This window comes from Pinus tabuliformis, chromosome Q, assembly GCF_031772625.1.
Source record: "Pinus tabuliformis cultivar Carrire ecotype Pingquan chromosome Q, CPIR1, whole genome shotgun sequence".
NCBI lineage: Eukaryota > Viridiplantae > Streptophyta > Pinopsida > Pinales > Pinaceae > Pinus > Pinus tabuliformis.
The window spans coordinates 1189299578-1189320851 of NC_142296.1; the positions used below are offsets into that span (position 1 = coordinate 1189299578).

Here is a 21274-nt window from a genome sequence, read left to right on the forward strand (position 1 = left end):
ACTTCCATCTCAAGTGAGTGAGGCACCAGCGAGATCAAAGGTTCACCTTTCTCTTGGATGGCTAGATGCACGTGCATGGTACCAGTGGACTACTCTTTGAGTAGATCTTATCATTTGTGTTCTTCCCATGTTTCGGGGACGAAACATGCTTCCCCGAATTATGCTAAGGGGGGTGGAATGTTATATAGCTAGGGGGGATAATATGGGGTACCAAGGGAGGTACCCAAGGTAATAATGTAATAATGGGATGGGCCATAGTAATAAATAAGGTGGTTAACCCATATCATGTAAGGGACCACAAGTAGTTAGTAATAAGGTAATGGGCCCATGGTATTAGTTTGATGGTGTGAGGGAACCATGGTAATGACCCACGGTATTGTATGTATGAGGCCTATATAGAGGCTAGAGACTCCATGTCAAGGAATTGTCAAGGATTATTGTATGAACAGGGATATGGCTTGTGGAGTGTTCTCCTTCCTTAAGAAGTGAATGTATGGTGTTGCCCTACCTTAAGGGTTTGATTAATAAAGAATCATTTCATATTATTTCTGAGTTTATTTGCATTATCTTACATTTTCATATCAGATCTATAATATTTTTGGGTTAGATCTATAACATCACTCAACTCTGCAAAGAATTTCAATGCAGCTACTCCACAGATAATAGAAACAACTACTCCATCATAATTATAAGCTTGAAACATCATTTTCATTTTTGTAGGATATGGCTATTTTCTTCACAACTTTATGAGTTGCATAGAGCCTCAGGGGAAGCCCAAGCTAACAAGATCTACCCAAACCTTACTCACAAGGTTGTGATGATTTCATGATCATACTCGATTTCAAAAATAGCTACAACATATCCCTTTGAAGCAAGTACATTCACCATGACACCAGTAATCAAGCATTCTTCATGACATTCATCCAAATCATTATGCAAGAGCCTGTGTAATGCATGGAGGTGGGTCTATGGTAGTTGGGTGTCCGAATGAGGTGCCAAGTTATATCTATTTTTCCCTTAGGCATGGAATGACAACCACACTGTTATTAATCTTGGTTACTAAGCAATATGAATTGGTTCATTTTTATATGGATTATCTCTTCCTTTATTGATTGAAGGGTGCATGTGTTTTGGCTAGTGTAAACCATCATAGTAAGTGAAGTAGCAATAAGAGAAACACAATCGTTAAAGGAAAGCTATCAAGTAATAAAAGAGAATTGAACTTGTAGAAAAGGGTTTTATATACCACATGGCCTATGTAAGTGTTGTTTCTGCAACATCAACAAATACATGGTGTGGCAACACTATTACAGTGGAAAAACTTACTGAAGATATGAATGAGATGAATATTAAAGATGACAAGGTGGAAACCAATATTTAAAAGGTTGTTTATTGTTGATTTTTGTTGAATAGGATTAAATATTAGGGCCATGGAGAAGACATAAAACATATGTTACTATCTTTAACCATAAGTTGACATAGAGTTAAATATGGTATTAACAAATGCTTCACATTCATCATTTCCTCTTGTATTGAAACGTAAGATTTCTTCGTAGGAAATGAAAACTACTATAGTGGTCAAAATGGCATAGAGATGGGCCATTATATGATTTATATATAATTTAAGAAACATGTATACCATATGGTTCAATTAGGGTACAATTAGTGATGTTTATTCTTTATAGTAACATGAAAAATTAGCTAAAAGTAAAATACATCAAAATCATTTTTATTTTAAATTCCAGAAACTAAAATATTCTTCCATGGGTATACTAAATAGTAAAATTAAAACTGAATAAAAATATGATATTTAATAGGGGTAAACCTTCAACCATCACAATACTCAATAATTAAATGATTAAAATAACAACATAATGAAATAAATCAAGGTTTGATATAGTATAAGATGCAGTGATGTTGAATACCAGAGTAAAAATATCTAATACAATAGCTAGGTGTAATTATACTAGTATTAATTAGAAGATCCCATCAAAACTTTGCAGTTTCTTCTAGATTGGTACTAGGGTGAGTGACCTATTGAGAAGTCTCACTATTGCATTCTATTTTCATGCATAATGAACTATACAAGGAGCACAAAGAAAATGGGAAACATGGTTGAGACAAGCCTTGGACCTAGGGCATGATGAATGCAAGAGGTAAATGATATATGATATGAACGGTGCTTTGGAGATTCAGATAATTGAGTAAACAAATTAGTCTAAATTCTATTAGATTCTCTCTTGAAAAACAATCACATGAGCACTACTAAAGTATTTCTGTAATTGAAAATTTCTAAATCTTCTCATTAGCATTCCATGTGTTTCTTTCATTTGTATTTAAGGCCAGTTAAGCCTCCTTTGAATTTAATCCCTTATGGTATGTTCTTCTAGCACACTTTCACTTCCTTTCATACTCTTGTCAAATTTTTCAAAATATTAATGGAATCCTTCTTTTGTTTCTTGAACATGAAACAACAAAATGACAAATGACTTTGGAAAATATTTGGATAGATAATACAAGTTTATTAAGGTCGAAAACATGACCACAATATTAGGTCAATGGAACTAAAAAAGTATATCCAATGTAGTTACAAAGTAGGAGTGTGAAAGCAAATCCTAGTGTACATGTTTGGTTTTCCATGTAATCTAATGTGCCAACACCTATTGTATGCATATTGCTTGATGTGCAATGCTTGCTTATTGACATATATGTCAAAATAAGTTGTTTTTCTAAATCCTTCTAACATTGAATGCGGTCACTAGGAGGTTTTATTTCTACAGTAAAATCTTGAGCTTATCAATATATTGCATCAAGCTATAGCATAATATGTAGAGATAAAGTTCAATAGGTAAGGTATATATTATGACTACCCACTATAACTCAAAGGGATCAATTGCAACATATATGCATTGTCAGTCAAACAATATTTCCAACATAAAAATGTCAACTTAAATGAGCTAAGATGTTATTTATTTCAATCAGCGTTAAACCTTACGACGTATCCTTATGCAAATCATAAGAGTAACCAAATTCTCCTTGCCTTAGTTAAAGTTTTTGACTTAGAGGTAAATTACTTGAAACCAATTTGAAAAGCAAACTAAATTTCAAATGTTCACGACTTTAAACATGCTACATGGGGAATTTCGCATAGGGTCCTAATTTAGCGGGTGGGTATCCCCATGTCCCCACAACAGAATCCTATACTATCTATCCTCTCAATTCTCAAATTGGATGCATCATTCCACTGCATGTAACAATAACATCCAATACAATGTGTCTTAGTTTCTTCAATTATGCATATGCTTCATATTTATGTTTTGAACATTGATAAAAATATAACATCCCACAAAGCAGTTCAATATTTATTTAAGATACTTGTGAGAGAGTTTTTGGAGCTTAACATGTGGTAGCATAATCAACGAAATAAGTTTCTAATGATTAAGGAAATGTTGTGCTTGTTTAGTAAAGAGAAGGTCAATTCCAATTCAACCACAAAAATGGGAACTAATCACATCATCCTATAAACAATAAAATGATTTGATATGACATTCTAATGAATGTAAGGTGAAAAGATACTAATAGGAAATTGACTTCAAAATATATGATAATCGGGTCATATATTCACTTAAGGTAAAATGTTGACACAACCAACAATCATACAGAGGTTATCCACTAAGAGTGAAAAGCCACAAGAGTCGGGGCCTCACATACCTGTTGCTAGAATAAGTTGACTATGCTAGCATACTAAATTGATAGGGACTCAAGTGTGCTTATACTACACCTTAAATGAGAATTTAAATTTACCAATAGATCTTGGGTCAATCCCAAGGAAGAACACGTTTCCAATTGGAGGATGAGACCATATGTTAGTCCATGTTGTATTTGATAAAATAGATACCCCTTAGTGTTGGCTTTGCATTCAAAGGTTATCATGTTATAAATATGGTAGTGTATAGCAGTTTGACCCTCTAATGTCAAAAAACAGGTGACCAAAATAAATGGTAAGTTAACCAAACATGGTCGCCCACAACAATTTGAATCCAAAATATGTAGCCATTTTATAAGGAATCAATTGTTCCAACTCCAACATACTTATGACATATGTGTAAATGTGGCATGCCATTTTATAGCTCATAAATTCTCAAACTATGTGTATTTGTGACAAGGAATACTAGGGTACAATGTCTTGTCTCTTCATTAATAGAAGAATAAAATAAAATTGTATAACATTGTAGGATTTGAAAGAATGATTCAAATGTTAAAAGTCTAGAAAACATAGAAACAACTACAGAAAGACATACTTGAAACAACATATCAATTTGACCAATCTTTAATAGAGATCTTGATAGGTATAATGCAACACATCTATAGAATAGTATGTGGTCATACAATGATGTACATTTATAATAGTAGTCTATGGTCCTACAATGCGATGCATTTTGTAGAACACCTTGTGATCCAATATAGATAAAAATTATGAATAGTAAACTTCGAGGTCACTCGTTAGTAACTTATGACTTCCAAACTAGATTATTGTTGAAATGGTTGATTGGTTTAAGTTGATTCCAAACACCATTTCATATTGCTTTACATAAAAGGGCATTGTAATTTGAGAAATGGGTAAGTTAAAATAAAAAAAATAGGCCTAAACAATAAAATTATTAGGTACCCACCAAATATCATGGTTTGTGGAACCAAAATCTTCCACAAAGCCTTAATCCCAATTCCAATGCTCGAGAAAATCACATTGTTATTTCTCAATATAGAATATACATCAAAATGTAACAATTCTATCGTTAGTTCCTTAATGAGGTCAATGTCTTGGTAAGATCTACACGAGTGGTTTAGTTTCACTATGCCCTATCCCAACCAAATAGCATGAGCTCTTGGGGACTAAAGCCTAGGCAATTTTGGTGAAATAGTAAGCCGTCATACCTAGCATCTCAGCTAAAGGAATTTGTGATTGTATGTTTATGTGTGAGTATTAAAACAATCCTTTAAACTATTGAACACTCTCTATTTATTGACACAAGAAAGAGAAAATTTCACCGAGTCAAAACCACAATGGGACATGTTGCCAATTATCTTTTAAAATTAGAATAATATATTATCCCTCTTTCTATAATTATTGTAAATCTTAGCAGTTGTCATCAATCTCAAATAATAAATTAATGAAAGATGGAACTCAAACTCAAATAATCAAGTCAAACTGAAACAATTTAAACGGTAGAATGAGTAGGGATTTTGATAAATTCTCCATTAAATAATGAAATAAATTAATGAAAGAAACCAAAAGATGGAATCGAAAGTGAATTTAAGGAATTAGACCAAGTGACGAGTTTAAGGAATTGTTCTAGTCTAGCAAGATTGACTAACCAATATATCAAAACTATGGAAGAAAGGTTCAAGTGTTTTTGATGGTTTGATTTTAACAATTATTGGCCTGGTCAGTTATTCAACACCTCCACCTCCAATCCCACCAATGGTTTATATAAAGACATCACCTTGCCCATTGTATTACATCTGCCTCCTGATTTTGTAAATTATTTTTTAAGGGAATTACTTTTGTTAGTTTTTTATATCCTGATTGCCATTTGGACGTTCATATTGTGTATTGAATATAAGTGACTGGACATAATAAACGTGAGAGCCACCTGTGTTGACATTACCACACCTCCACCTCCAATCCCACCAATGGTTTATATAAAGACATCACCTTGCCCATTGTATTACATCTGCCTCCTGATTTTGTAAATTACTTTATAAGGGAATTACTTTTGTTAGTTTTTTATATTCTGATTTCCATTTGGACGTTCATATTGTGTATTGAATATAAGTGACTGTACATAATAAACGTGAGAGCCACCTCTGTTGACATTACCAACCATTGGAAGTATTATTATCAAAGACAAGTTATGAAGACATGCAACTTATTTCTGCATAATTTTCTCTTTGCAATGCAACTTTTAGGGAAGGTTTCTTAAATCACTTTCAGAAATAATTGCTGAGATAAAAACCACTAGGAGCATACCATACCCTTTACAACCACTCTATTTGGTTGTTGATTACAAAAGCCTACAATCTCTACCACTCTATTGGGTTGTTCATTACAAAAGCCTACAATCTCTATTAGCAATACATTTCTACACTCACTGGATGAAAGAAAAAAGAGGAAAATATGCTTAATTTCAATAGAAAACTAATTTATTCCTAAAATTCCAACAAAATCTTGGTTAACTCATGAGCTTCTCTAGCCCCAAGTCTCCCTATTGTGTGGCCGATGAGAATGATATTTCTAAATAGTATGAGGCTTCTTTCATTTCACACGAATAGAACCCAACAAAGAATTCTATGGACAACATACATGTAGAGGCATCTAATTTGTGACTCTTTCCGTGACATGAAAAATAAAAGTGAATATTCATACAAAATACAGAAGTGAATGATCTCTAGAACTCTTTAATTAATATGCAGTATATGTTAATCATGATGTAAGAGATCCATTTCAAACTCCCCTAAAAGAAATGAAAAACAGAGAGATCGGTGCATTGTGCCCACAAAGGGGAATTTATGTCAATGTCAGCTCGTAAGGTCTTAGCAAAGAACAAAAAATAAAGAAGATTCAACCCAGAGGTAGAATTAAGAAAGTGTTGGGCTAGTAGTTAGTCTGAAAAAATATAAATACTTAAAACTTGTTCATTATAATAAATCAAGTTTTTATCCAAAAAAAAATCTAAAACTTGGTTTATTATAATAAATCATATTTTTGTCAAAAATAAATATCTAAGACCTATTTTATTGTAATTTATCAAAATTTGGTGTAATAAAAAAAAATATAAATACTCTTCATTTTAATCAATCAAATTTTCGTGTAATAAAAAAAAATCCACAACTAATATGTAATTGTCTGTAAATTATTTATGTTATTTGTACCTATCCTCGATCTTTCCAACGGTTTTCACTTTATTATTTGTGCCTATCCTCTGTCTTTCCAACGGTTTTCACTTTACCTCTAAATCTATATATTAATGTTTTGAATTTAGAATTGGTTGTTGGTATACATTGACAAATATCGCGTCTGACCGATTGGCAGATCTGTGCTACGTGGAGGAGATAGATAAGAGCGTCTACTGTGATCCCAACAAAACGCAATATCCCTGTGCACCCGGACAGCAATATTACGGCCGTGGCCCATTGCAACTTACAGGGTATGTACATTGTATATAAGTTTATAAGCATGAAATGATAAAATATATTTTAGTTTAATGTCTAATTTGAATGTTTGGTGAACATTTGTTTGTGTAATTTTTGCAGAAACGCAAATTATGGTGGAGCTGGAAAATATCTGGGCGTGAACCTGCTGAATAACCCTGGAATACTGGCTCAGGATGGCCTAACGTCGTGGAAAAGTGCGCTCTGGTTTTGTAATGTGAACAGTAATTGCCACACCGCTATTACATCCGGTCAGGGATTCGGGGCAACCATTCAAGCAATCAACGGAGCACTAGAATGCAAAGGTAAAGGCACCGATAAAGTTAACGACCGCATCAACCATTACACTAACTACTGCAGCCAGTTTGGTGTAAACCCAGGAAACAACCTTCAATGTTAACAATACTTACTCACCACTTCAATTCTGGTATTTGATATCGATTTACCAGTAATCTCATAAGTAAATTTTGATAATTTTGATATTTGAATCGATTTGCATCTCATAAGTGTTTTTCATCCTGACCACCACAACATTAAACATCAACCATACCTCAAAATACTTAGTCACAATAATATTTTGTCGTGGTCAATAACAGTGGTAGACGCTAATAATTATGATTGCTAGTGTTAACGGAGCAGAGCAGAGTTCGGTTCATGTCGCATGGTCAATGCCATGAAATTCTGCCACTTAAAAGTACAAATTTGGCGTAGACACAGCGACAGATTAGGTCTTTTTGTGGGGTAGAAACTAATGTTTGCATTAGCTAATTGTAGCCTTGCACCGAATAAAAATAATAATTGTTGAATGCTATTAATTTCTGCATTGATATGAAATGGATGTGTAAATTTTGTAACAATATATGGGTGCAGTTTAATTATTATGAGAGGTTTTATGTTTTTGTTTTATTGGGATGCTATTAATTTCTCCATTGGTACGAAATGGATGTGTGAAATTTGTAATAATATTCAGCTGCAGTTTAAGTTCTAGGAGAGGTTTTATGTTTTTGTTTTATTGGGATAGGATTAGATAATTTTTAGATTTAATTTCTGCATTGGTACGAAATGGATGTGTAAAATTTGTAATAATATTAGGGTGCGGTTTAAGTATTAGGAGAGGTTTTATGTTTTTGTTTTATTGGAATAAGATTATATAATTATTAGATTTAAAGAATATAATGTTAAGTGAGATTTTAATTTTATCTATATATATGATATGATACGATACGATATGATATGTAAAAGTAAAATTTTCATAAATTTCTTAAACTAAATCTAATAATTAAATAAATTTAAATTATTGAATACTAAATTAAACTTGTAACAATGGTTATAAATATGTAATATTTGGCTTTGAAACAACTATGCATTATGCATGCTATGATGTTATATTGCACTGGTTCATAAGGTCCATCATTGAAACAACTATGATGTGATTGTACACATGGCTTGGTGAATCTCATCCCCTTTTACCTTGACAATCGAGGACCATAGTGATCAGCAATATAATTATCAAAGAGTAATCTAACTTGAATTTTTCATTTGGGATTACACCTTCAACAGTCGAGCTTAACGAATTGGCTTAATTTGAATTCTGGGCTTAATCATGGTGAACTAACCCACTAGTCTAATTTGAATTTGAATTGATGGATATAAATTTTCCCCAAAGAAGAATTATCCATTTCTATTGGAAATTTGATTGGAAATTGCATTTCATGTGGAGCTGATAAATGATGATTGAACCCTAGTTTTGGATTTCATTGGCTTCAAATACTACTCTTTTCGTTTGTGTATCTTGGGGTCTAGTGTTCTCTGTAATGTGTGTTGACAATTTATGTAATGTTCTTTCATGTAAGGGAGGAAGAAGATTGTCGATGAAAAGAATGCAGAAGTGGTGCTACAAACAACTCTACAAAACCAGATCAGGGTGCTATAAGAGATGATTGAGAAACTTAGACATTTATGGGTTTTGGATGAACTCATATTTTTTTTATGTTTGTCTATAATGAAATTTGAGTCCAATTCTAGGTTTTGTAAGCTTTTCCCCTATTCCTAGATGCTTTATGTAACCCATTCACAAATCCTAGTTATTTATGGGATTTCACAGTAACATGGAGGATACATTTTACTTATTAGATTTTGTTATGGTGATAATATGATTTATGATTTACATCAAGGATACATTTTACTCAATAGATCTGGTTAATGTGATAATATGATTTATGATTTACATGATATTGCTAAGGAGGATAATTCTATTCCAGGTTCTCAGAAAGGAAGTCTTAAAAAATCCCAATGAATTGTAGATGACATTTTGAGAAAACATAGATCATCAAGAACAAAAAGCTTTGCAACTGAGCAATAAAATAAACTTGTTGATGTAAGTGCATGATGTCCCATGCACCCCTTGGGTGTCGATGAGTAGCACCTACCATATTTCGAATTTTATTTACTTGAAATGAAATTATATTCGTTTCATTGGTCACTTTTCAATATTTTATAGTTTGTAACTTGATTGGTGTGTATGATAATTTAAAATCATGTGGATTTGACTAACGAGCAGAAGTCTACATACAAGGTAGGACAAATTTGAAAACAATGAAGTGAAACTTGTGTCATCCCAATATAGAGAAACTTAATAAAATTGTCAGCCACTTATTTCTTCATTGTATATGGTCATGATATCAATGAGAAGAGAGTTGGGAGGGGAAATGGGCAGTAAAATGTATCATTAGATCTAAAGTTGAATATATTTTGGTTTGTTCTCTAGAATTGCAGCTACAATAGTAACTTTTTGTATTTCTATCTGCAGGTTATGAACGCTAATTTAGTAGTACCACCATAAACATAGATAATTGAGAATGTTAAAAATGTTTTGAAACATGTGATAGACTCGGTGGAGAGAAATGGTATACCTCTCAAACTTATCATCTGCATAAAGCCCCAACAAGATAATAAGAAACATCGTTTATGATGGAAATCCTCAGCGTTTATATTTATTTATAGCAAGGAGGGTATATACGGTTTTAATGTCTCATTATTAAATACACGAATAAGCCCATTTATGTTTGAACTCTAGCTATTGTAAATAGTTTATGCAAGTTAGAGTTTGGGGTCTGGACCCAGTGTTACTTGGGTAGTCAATGTTGAAAAATGCAAGCCTGATTACATTGCTAATGTTATACTAAAAGTAAATGCAAAGTTATGAATTTTATTTGAGAATAACTAGCTTTGTATATCAAGTACCTTTCTTGATTTCATCATGATAATACTATCATTTGGATTTTGAAAAGATTGGTGGACAGAACTCATTTCCTTCTGTAATAATTGACCCTAATAAGTTTAGATTCCCTTACAACTTGTGACAATGCTAGCTCCAAGCCTCGTCAACTTTTTCTACTCTATTGTTGGTGTTGTACCTGAATCCCATATAAGAGTGATCTCTAAACTAAGCTTAATGGGAAAGAAAAAGTTTTAGGGATGAAAGAAAACAAAATGGATCTAGAGGTTATTGCACAATACATTGTTCTAACTCTCCATCAACACATCATCTCTAGTGGGAAACAAGAGGACACCATCTGTTTTACGGCTTCGCATGCCTCTCAAATCTCATCATGAAAATCTACACAATGACAATACTAACTACAACCACAACATTCAATCTCCCTAATGACGTCTGGACAACTAGTTTGATTAAAGATACATCCATATCATAACCAAACTCATTTCAATGCACAATAATTTCTTTGTACCCATAGTCCATATCTATATAGCAAGCAGTACAACATTCCCATTTTTCACCTCAATATGTTCATCAAGTATCCAGACTCCATGAGAAACAACAAATACAAGGGTCAAATTCCCCACAAACATCTTTTAGTAATCCTCATTTTTGTTAACAAGAGGAGCAATAACAACAAATGTAGCTAGGTTCGTCAACACTATCCAATTCAGGGACATTGTCGCTTACCACTCCACCATTAATGTTGGTTGGTGGCCCCACAAAGAAACCCAACAAAGACATGGGGTTTTTGTTGAAAATTGTAGTGAGAAATGTTAAAAATAACATCAAGAAAATCCTAAATTAATTTTTCCTTGAATTAAATTAGGAATTAAATTGTAATTCTATTCTCATAGCAACTTGTAACATTTAACTAAGTTAATTTGACGCAGTTGGCTCAATAAATTTGATTTGGAAGGTTATCTAGAGTCATGTAGAGTGATCCCTAAATTTTAGGGACCGAGGCTGAGTTCTTGTTTAGTTGTAATTATTTAATTCAGTTTAACTGAGTTAAATTCAGTTAAACTAGTTCTAACTGTTGGAGGAACTAGTGAGAGGTCAAGTGAATTAAATTGGATTAATTCACATGCAGTGATCAATCAGATAACTGATAATTCACTCAAAAATTACTCATGCATGTCAGTTCAAAGGAAGACCCAGTGGAGATTATTGTTTAGGGACAATTTACTATCAATTGTAAAATCATCCAAATTAAAATGATGGTGTATGCAATCAGAGGAATGCCTATGAATGGATTGCGCAATTATGAGTGAGGAATTTCGTAATTAAAATGGGCTAATTCCCTGAGAAATTGTTCAAAGAAGTAGGATCTTGACAAGCAAGCAGATTTGGCTAAGTATTGGCTTGAGCTAGTTTGTGAAGCATTGAGATAGATTGTACTTGTGCATAGATTGTTTGGTTTGAACATGCATTGCATTTTCTTCTTAGATATTCTCATTAATGCAATACTTATAACAGGGCTTCTGAGCTGTGGCTTTCCCTAGAAAATTATTGTGTTATGTGATTGAAATTATTCCTTTTCTTCTTCTTGATTTCATTGACCAATTTTTGTTTCCACTCAAGAGTAGATTAGATTCAAGTAAATTGTTTTAGCATAGTAGAATCTGTATTTTAAATGTACAAGAAAATTCTACATGGTATAGGAGTTGAAATCACTATAGAAGAGGAGAATACAAGTTTTTTGTGTAGGAGAAATCGAATTTGCAATTTCATACTTCAGAGCCAACAAGATGTTATTCTACGGTTTGAGACTTCAGTGTGCCCTTGACGGTAACTCAAATTGCATAGCGCGGAAGGACAAGATGGAGGCAGTGTTGGAAGACAATGGGTTGAAGGAATTCATAGATCATGATATCCTGAAGCCTCCAACATTTGATGCTAAAGATCTAGAAGAATGGAGAAAGTGTGTGGAAAAGGCGAGAATGATTATCCTAGAATGAGTTCAAGATCATATTGTCTCGAATCTCCATGGTAAGGAAAATCCATTTGCAATGTGGAAGGAATTCACGAAACTGTTTCAAAACAATAGTGACCACATGAAGCTGGAACTAAAGGAAAAAGTTAGAAAAATCATGATGGAGAAGGGTGAATCCCGAAGTACTTGACCAACTTCACGCAATGTTAGGATGTTATGCTCTTGACATGCAAGAAATTACAGAATGCTAAATATGCGAAGAAATACAACCGAGAACACATAATAAAATGATAAATATAGAAAGTATTTTATTATTCAGAGATAAAAATCAATGTTCACTTTCCTCTTCGAGGGGGAAACATCCAGCAAAGCAGATCTGGATTAAAAAATAAGACTCGATGATCTTTCCCTTCTAACTACGACTATTTATAGTGAAATGACCTTCAACAACCTAATGACCAGTGGTCATTTGCATAACATGGGTTAACCACTTTATTTATTAATTATGGCCCATTGCAACTAACAGTGGTCCCTTTCTTAAATGTGGATCAACCACTTACAATTATTAATATAAGATTTATTAACTCTTTCTAACTATAACTATGACTCGACCCTATTACTAAATAAAGGGGTTAAGGTTGGACGCTAACATGCCCTCCCCCATGAACAAAAGCCTTGTCCTCAAGGCTGAAGCTGCAAAAACTGCTGAAGAATAGTGGTTGGTTCCCAGGTTGCATCTTCTGGAAAGGTGCCTTTCCACTTGATGAGGACTTCCTTGATCGTGCAGTCACGCAGATGTCATTCTCGCGTATCGAGGACATGTTCAGGTTGGAGCTAGAGTGAACCTTCTTCATCCAATTCAGGTAGACTAGTTTGAATTCTGTAATTGTTCCCCACCACTTTCTTGAGGCATGATACATGGAAGACTGGATGGATTTTTGAAGTTAGTGACAAGGCTAGCTTGTAGGCTACTGCTCCAATACATTGAAGTATTTGATAAGGTCTATATAATTTTGGAGCTAATTTCAGGCAGCGCTTTTCTTTGAGCTATGTTTTCTTATATGGTTGCAGCTGTAGGAATACCTGATCCCCTTCTTGATATGTGTGCTTTGAGTGATGTTGGTCTGCCTGTTGCTTCATTCAATCATGAGCTTGATGGAGATTATCTTCGAGAAGAGCTAGCATGGCTGCATGTTTTTGTAGGAGTTGATCAACGGATTTCACCTTAGACCATCCATGGATATAATAAATAGGTGAAGGTGGGAGTTGGCCATACATTTTTTCATATGGAGTCATCTTGGAGGCTTTATGATAATTAGTATTATACCACCATTCATCTAAAGGTAGCCACTACACCCATTGATGCTGCTTTTCTAAAGTGAAGCACCTTAGGTATGTCTCCAAACATTTCTTGACTGCTTCAGTTTGACCATCAGTTTGGGGATGATAGGAAGTACTTAGTTGGAGTTGGGTGCCTTGTAGCTTTAAAATTTCTGCCAAAAGTTACTAGTGAAAGTCGGGTCATGATCAGACACAATGGAAGTGGGCATGCCATGCAGTTTGAAGATCTAGTCCATGAAAGCTTGAGCCACCAAAGTGGGGGTAAATGGGTGGGGTAGAGTGCAAAAATGAGCATATTTAGAAATTATGTCCACGAACACCATGATCACTGATTTGTTGCCTAACTTCGGGAGACCAATAATGAAATCCATAGAAACATCCATCCAAATGGAGGCAAGGATTGGCAATGGTTGTAAGGTGCATGGTAACTTGACTCTTTCTCCTTTGTAGCGTTGATACACATCACCTTAAGCTACAACATAAGAATGTCAATTTTCATGCCTATCCAAAAGAAAGAACAATGAGTGCGAACATAAGTCTTCTAAAAGCCTGCATGGCCTGTAGTGGGAGATGAGTGAAAATCTGCCAAAATGTGCGTTTTAAGGGTGGATGTTGGCAATATAACTACTCTATCCTTGTATTCAGGAATCTCATTCTTCCAAGAGTAGCCAATAGAGGAATTTGGATATGCTCTCAAGTTATTAATGAGTTTTGAGAGAGAGGGGTGTGAAAACCATTCCTTGCAAACTTCTTCAATCCAATATGGTATGGGAAGAGAGATTGATAGCAGGGTGCTTTCATCCTCAAATTGGTGTGATAAAGCATCCACTACTACATTGTCATGCTCTTTTTTGTAAATTATCTCATAATCATATCCCAACATTTTGGCCACACATTTATTTTGTTGTGGCAAGGACAAACATTGCTCTAAAAAATATTTGAGGCTTTGATGGTCTGTGCGGATTTGGAAACACCACCCCAATAAGTATGGCTGCCGGGTATCTACTACATGTAAGATTCCCATCATATCTTTCTCATAGGTAGATTGTCCCAAATGCTTCCCACTCAGTTGTTGGTTGGTGAAATCCAAGGGTCGAATTTCCTAGATTAAGACAACACCAATACTAGTACCTAAAGCATCACATTCAATCACAAAAGATTTGGTGAAGTTGAGTAGTGCTAATACTGGAGTGGAACACATGGCCTGTTTGAGAGCCATAAACACCTATTATGCTACATCAGTCCAGAGGAATGATTTTTTCTTGAGAAGGTTAGTGAGGGGTCTAGCAATGCAACCATAATTGTGGAGAAAATTGCGATAGTAGTCAGTGAGACCCAAGAATTCCCTCAAACTCTTCAATGTTTTTTGTTGGGGCCAATATTTCATTGCTTGTATCTTTTTGGGATCCACCCAGACACCTTCATGACCCACAATGTGTCCAAAATAATCAATTTCTTCCATGCCAAAAGAGCACTTGGAAAATTTGACAAATAATTCGTGACTTTGGAGCAGTTGCAAGAGTTGGTCTACATGATGAAGATGTTTTTCCTAGGGTAGGTTGTAGATGAGAATGTCATCAAAGAAAACGGGGACAAATTTTTGGAGATATGGTTTCAGTAGGTGATTCATGAGGCTTTGAGAAGTGGATGAGGCATTACAAAGACCAAATGGCATGACCAAGAATTCATAATGGCCTTCATGATTTCGGAAAGCAACCTTGGGAATATCTACTTCTTTCAAGCATATTTGGTGACAGCCAGAGCAAAGGTCTAGCTTGGTAAAGAGTTGAGCACCATGTAGTTCATCAAGAAGATCATCAACAACCGAGATAGGAAATTTGTCTTTGACAGTGAGCTTGTTGACGGCCCGAAAGTCTAGACACATGCACCATTCCCTATCTTTCTTGAGCACCATGATCACTGGTGATGAATAAGGACTGATGCTAGGACAAATAACACTGGATTCAAGGAGTTCCTTGATGATCTTCTCGATTTCCTTCTTTTTGGCGAAAGGATATCGATATGGGTGCACATTCGGTGGTTGTGCCCCGGAGACCAAATTGATGTTATGATCATGTTCCCTCCTAGAGGGTGGAAGCTCTTTAGGTTTGTCAAATACCTGATGGTGGCAGCTTAAGACCTGTTGCATCTCAAGATGAATATGAAGAGTAGCGGTTTCTATGGCCTGGATGGCATTGAACTCGGCGATAACTCCATGATGGCCCTTTTTCAACAACTTTTCCATTTGATGTGTGCTGATGATAGAAGGAGCACCTGCCTGGAGTCCACGGACGGTATGCATGTGGTCATTCTGCATAAAGATCATATGTAACTCCTAGAAATCCATTGTGATTGGGCCTAGTGTGTGAAGTCATTCAACACCCAAGACAATGTCGGAACCACTCATGTTAATAGCAAACATGTGGGCCTTTAGGTGGTAGTCTCCCATCTGAAGTTTAATATTTTCGCAGAGGCCTTCACATTTCATTGTCCCCCCATCAGTAACCAGGACCTGGAAATTAGAGACTACCCTTATAAAACAATGAATAGCTTTGACGACTCGCTAATGGATAAAGTTATGAGTGATGCCACTATCAATCAATACTACTATAGGGTGATGTTTAATAAAGCATCTGATTTTGAGAGTTTGGGGCACAAAAATGCCTGCGAAAGCATGTAGCAAGATAACTGGTGCCTCTAGCATAGTTGTGAGCTCATTGTACTGCTGGGTGTCGTCAACTTCATCCTCTGGTCCCCCAAGGGATGGGTATTCCTCAGATGAGCTATGATCAGTAACATTAATTTGAAAGAATTTTGGTTCCTTGCATTTATGCCTCGGGGAGTATTTTTCATCACAGTAGTAGCACAATCCTTGTTTTCTTCTTTCAGCCATTTCTACTGGAGACTCCTTTTGAACCTTAAACGTTTGGGTAGGGCCCTAAGCCTCGGTGGGGCATCCCTTGGCTATGAAATTTGGACAAGGAGACTAGGAAGCTAAAGCACATTCCACTTCAACAGCTTTTGTGCAAGCGTCTATCCATGTAGGTGGGTGGTGCATCCAAACATGTGCTTGGATGGCTTCCTTGAAACCAGTTATAAAACATTCCAAGTAGAATTCATCTCCTAGACCTTCTGTTTAGATGGCCAATGTCTCAAAGGATGCAATGTAGTCTTTTATTGTGCCTATCTATCGGAGATTAGTAAGACGAACCAAAAAATTAGATTCTTTGTCAAAGCGGTCACAAAGGGATTTCCAAGTTATGTTCTCAAGATAGCATTTCCTATCCCACTATCACCATTTCCATCTCTCTTGGTCCAACTAAATGGCTCCCACACGTAGTTTAGTTGCATCATCGTTGATATCATTCAGAATGAAATATTTTTCCATTTGTGCTACCCATACTGCCGGATTAGAGCCATCAAATTTATACATGTCCAACTTGGGTGGCCGAGGATGGGAATGTTGGTGATTTCCATGGAAGTGAATATGATGGCTAGATTATCCTTCAAGGTATTCATCAATACTATGTTCCTCTTGATGCAACCCCAGCGTCCTCTTAGTGGCATTATCAATGAATTGTGTACTTTTCTGCAGTTCTTCGTGGAATGAATCCAACCTTTGTTCAAGGCACTCGATCTTCTCATTGGCCATGACTTGAGCTCTAGTTTCTACCATACGCAAATCTCGGTCACTTGACTTCACCTCGAAAAGGTTTGGCACTGCCAAAAAATTGAAGCTGACAAGTGAATGGTACCATTGTGATCAACTCACCATCTTGTATCTTATGGGTTAAGTCTCTTGTAAGCGTCACGGAATGCCTCAGGTTTTTTTTTTTTTTTTTACTCCGAAAGGAGTTTTACTACCCGCTGATTAATACTCCAATGGTCATATTCTGGAAAACTTGATCCTACCTAATGTCATGCGAAAAGCAAGCCCAAACTATATGAGCAACAAGCCTCACTGCGCAGAGCGTCAGATCTTCCTGCGAAACCCCAATGGATGAAAGTGAGTTGGACTGCGGTGACAACAGAACCCCAATTGCTAGATTTGAATGGGATTGTGGCGGTAGAACCTCAACTGGTGGATTTGATTGTTGTGGAGGCAACAGAACCCCACCTGCTAGATCTGAATCATACTACGGGGGTAGAACCCCAACTGGTGGATCTGATCTGGCAAATAAGATAATGGGCAACCTTCAAAGAGTCGAGGGAACTATGGTCTCAAAGGAGTTTCAGGTGCTACATATCGCAATATACATAAGGGTCCAGCAATAGTACTTGGCCCAATATTTCAGGGCACTGACTAAAGAGGATCAACTGTACCCTTCGTAATACTACCCAACTACCCTACTGTACGCGCAAGTAAATTGTCATAGTGCTGTTCTCAGTGTACTGTAGCAACAAGACGACTGACAGGTTATCTAAGGTGAGGTTTTAGGTGAGCCGAGGGGGATTCCAATATACCCAGAGGGTACGTGGAAGGCAGTCCGTCCGTGGTTCTGTCTGATGTGCTACTACTCGAAGGGGTACCCACAGAGGTTACAAGGGAGTCCAATAAGTGTGACCACCTCTTGTATTTCCTACGTGCATGCCTCCCCAAATCTGCAAGTTTATGCGCTCAATGAAAAATCCCGTGGTTTAAAGATTACAAACACATCTCTAGCCTAAAAAACAATTCTACCAAAAATGGAGATATCGCTAGCCCTGGAAAGATCTCTGAGACCACTTGTTATGTTCTTGACCTTCGAGAAATTCCAGAATGCCAAATACACGAAGAAATACAACCCAAAACATAGAATAAAATGATAAAAACAACAAGTATTTTATTATTCAAAGATAGAAGTAATGTTCACTTGCCTGTTCAAGGGGGCAACCTCAAGTAGAGCAGAGCTTGATTACAAAATAAAACTCGATGATCTTTCCCTTCTAACTATGACTATTTATAGCTAAATGACCTTCAACAACCTAACGACTAGTGGTCCTTTTCATAACATGGGTTAACCACTTTATTTATTAATTATGGCTCGTTGCAACTAACTGTGGTCCCTTTCTTAAATGTTGGTCAACCACTTACAATTCTTAATATGGACTTTATTGACTCTTTAACTAACTATAACTATGACTCGACCCTATTACATAAATAAAGGGGTTAAGGTTGGACCCTAACACAGGATAAGCTAGGAAGTGTTGATGTTATAGTTGTTGAAGATGATTTGGTGAGCCTAACACTTCTAGGACTTTCCAAGAGTTGGCACAACTACCAAGACTCAATTAATGGGAGGGAGAAACTACCAGAGAGGGAGAGATTGTGGTTCAACTTGGTAAAATAAGAGATTCGATGGAACACCAAAGATGGAACCTCATTCAAATAACTGGAAGATGAATTTTCATTAGTCAACAAAGAAAATAAATCCAAGGGAAAGAAGTCCCAAGGGGAGGAGGGCGGAAAGAAGAGGACTTGTCGAACATCAATTGTTTTCACTATCACGAGTTCAGGAACTATGCCACAAAATGTCCACATAATAAAGCAAGCAAGAAGGAGCATGTAATAGTAGTAGTAGGTGAAGCTCTAGCTTAACAATTCAAACTTGATTTCACTCTCATTGCATGCATGGAAATCATTGTAATGGGAAGAATTTGGTGTCTCGACAATTATGCCTCACTCCATATAAAGGGGAATAGAGATCTCTTTAGTGACATGGAGGAGAAAGACCTAAAGCATAACATAGAGTTTGGAGATGATGAGAGGTATAACGTTACCGACATTAGTACTACTACTTTTCAGAGGGAATCTAACTCCCTTATCAGACTCACAAACGTGATGTATGTTCCACGACTAAAGAATAATCTTGTTTCCGTTGCGGTATTGGAAGATCATGGCTACGATGTGATTTTTCGTAAAGGAAAGGTTTTCCTTAAACACATCGCCATGGGACAGGGGAAACATATTGGTGTGTGAGTCAAGAACCTGCATGCTCTTGAGGTACAAGATGCATGCAAATCCTTGAGGAGCAAGGAAAATGTTAGAGACTTGTTGGTTGAGAGGGAGCATAAATTACCTCTCAACATGCAACCTCAAAAGCAACCTCAACAAGTTGTGGAGAAACCATAATTGGAAAAGGAGGAGACTGAGTAGAGACATCCACTCAAGAAGAGACCTCCCGTAGGGGGAAATTTTGAGTCAAGTGGACAAAGGGAGCACATGCAACCATACCTCTAGGCGAGAGGTGGGGCAATGTGAGGCAATAGTGCCAAGAGTGCATAAATTTGGGCAGGATCCATTAAGGTGTTTTTTTGTCTCATGGATCATTACCTTGCTACAGGGGCCCATAGTATTCAATAGCAGAAGGATTAGTGTCACTCATATACTAAGGAGTGAACAAAAGTGTTGACAACAAAGCAGGAGGCTCAGTAGCAGAGTCAGCAACAACACAATTTTTCCCAGTAGACATTTGCAGACATGGTTGATTCAATTTATTCTATTTGGATGCCTTTTTGGTTGTAAATGTTGCAGTAGCAACAACAACAGTGATAAGATTTACATGTAAAACATTCCAAAGGTACCAAATTGAGATAGAGTTAAATTCCTTTTTTTTTTAGAGGGAGTGTTGAAAATAGCAATAAGAAATGTTAAAAATAACATCAAGAAAATCCTAATTTAATTTGTCCATAAATTAAATTAGGAATTAAATTGTAATTCTATTGTCATAGCAACTTGTAACAATTAACTAAGTTAAATTGACTTAGTTATCTCAGTAAATTCGAGTTGGAAGTCTATCTATAGTAATGTAGAGTGATCCCTAAATTTCAGGGGCCCAGATTGAGTTCTTATTGAGTTGTAATTATTTAATTCAGTTAAGCTAGTTCTAACTATTGGAGGAACTAGTGATAGGTCAAATGAATTAAATTGGATTTAGTTCACATGCAATGATCAATGAGATAACTGGTCATTCACTCAAAAAATAACTCATGCATGTCATTTCATAGGAGGACCCAGTTGATATTAGAGTTTAGGGACAATGTACTATCAGTTGTAAAATCATCCAAATTAAACCAATGGTGCATGCAATCAGAGGAAGTCCTTTGGATGGATTGCACATTTATGAGTGAAGAATTTCCCAATTAAATATGGGCTAATTCCCAAGGAAACTTTGCAAGAAAGTAGGAGCTTGGTAGGTAGTAGATTTAGCTAATTATTGGCTTGAGCTAGTTTGTGAAGCAGTGAGATAGATTCTACTTGTGCATAGATTGTTAGGGTTGAACAAGCATTGTATTTTCTTCTTAGATCTTCTGATGAATGCAATATATAGATAGCAAGGGTTTTGAACTATGGCTTTCCCTATAAAATTATTTTGTTATGTGTGATTGAAATTCTTCTTTTTCTGCTTCATGACTTCATCTATCAATTTTTGTTTCCGCTGATGAGTAGAGTAGATTCAATTCAATTGTTTTAGCATATTAGAATCTGCAGTTTGAATCTACAAGAAAATTCTACATTTTGGATTCCT

At 35.8% G+C, this 21274-nt stretch overlaps 1 protein-coding gene across 1 annotated transcript; it reads left to right on the plus strand.

The window, feature by feature from the left end:
- The first annotated feature begins 4616 nt into the window (after positions 1–4616).
- On the plus strand, positions 4617–7634 carry LOC149223959 (endochitinase 4-like). The gene is made up of 3 exons (XM_089388047.1): positions 4617–4620; positions 7094–7208; positions 7315–7634. Exons 1-3 carry the CDS (start codon positions 4617–4619, stop codon positions 7610–7612), a joined length of 417 nt encoding a protein of 138 aa, XP_089244173.1. The 3' UTR covers positions 7613–7634.
- The last annotated feature ends 13640 nt before the right edge of the window (positions 7635–21274 follow it).

Coding starts and splice junctions, on each gene's coding strand:
- LOC149223959 (XM_089388047.1), top strand. Junction 7,209..7,314: donor GGCCCATTGCAACTTACAGG/GTATGTACATTG, acceptor TAATTTTTGCAG/AAACGCAAATTATGGTGGAG.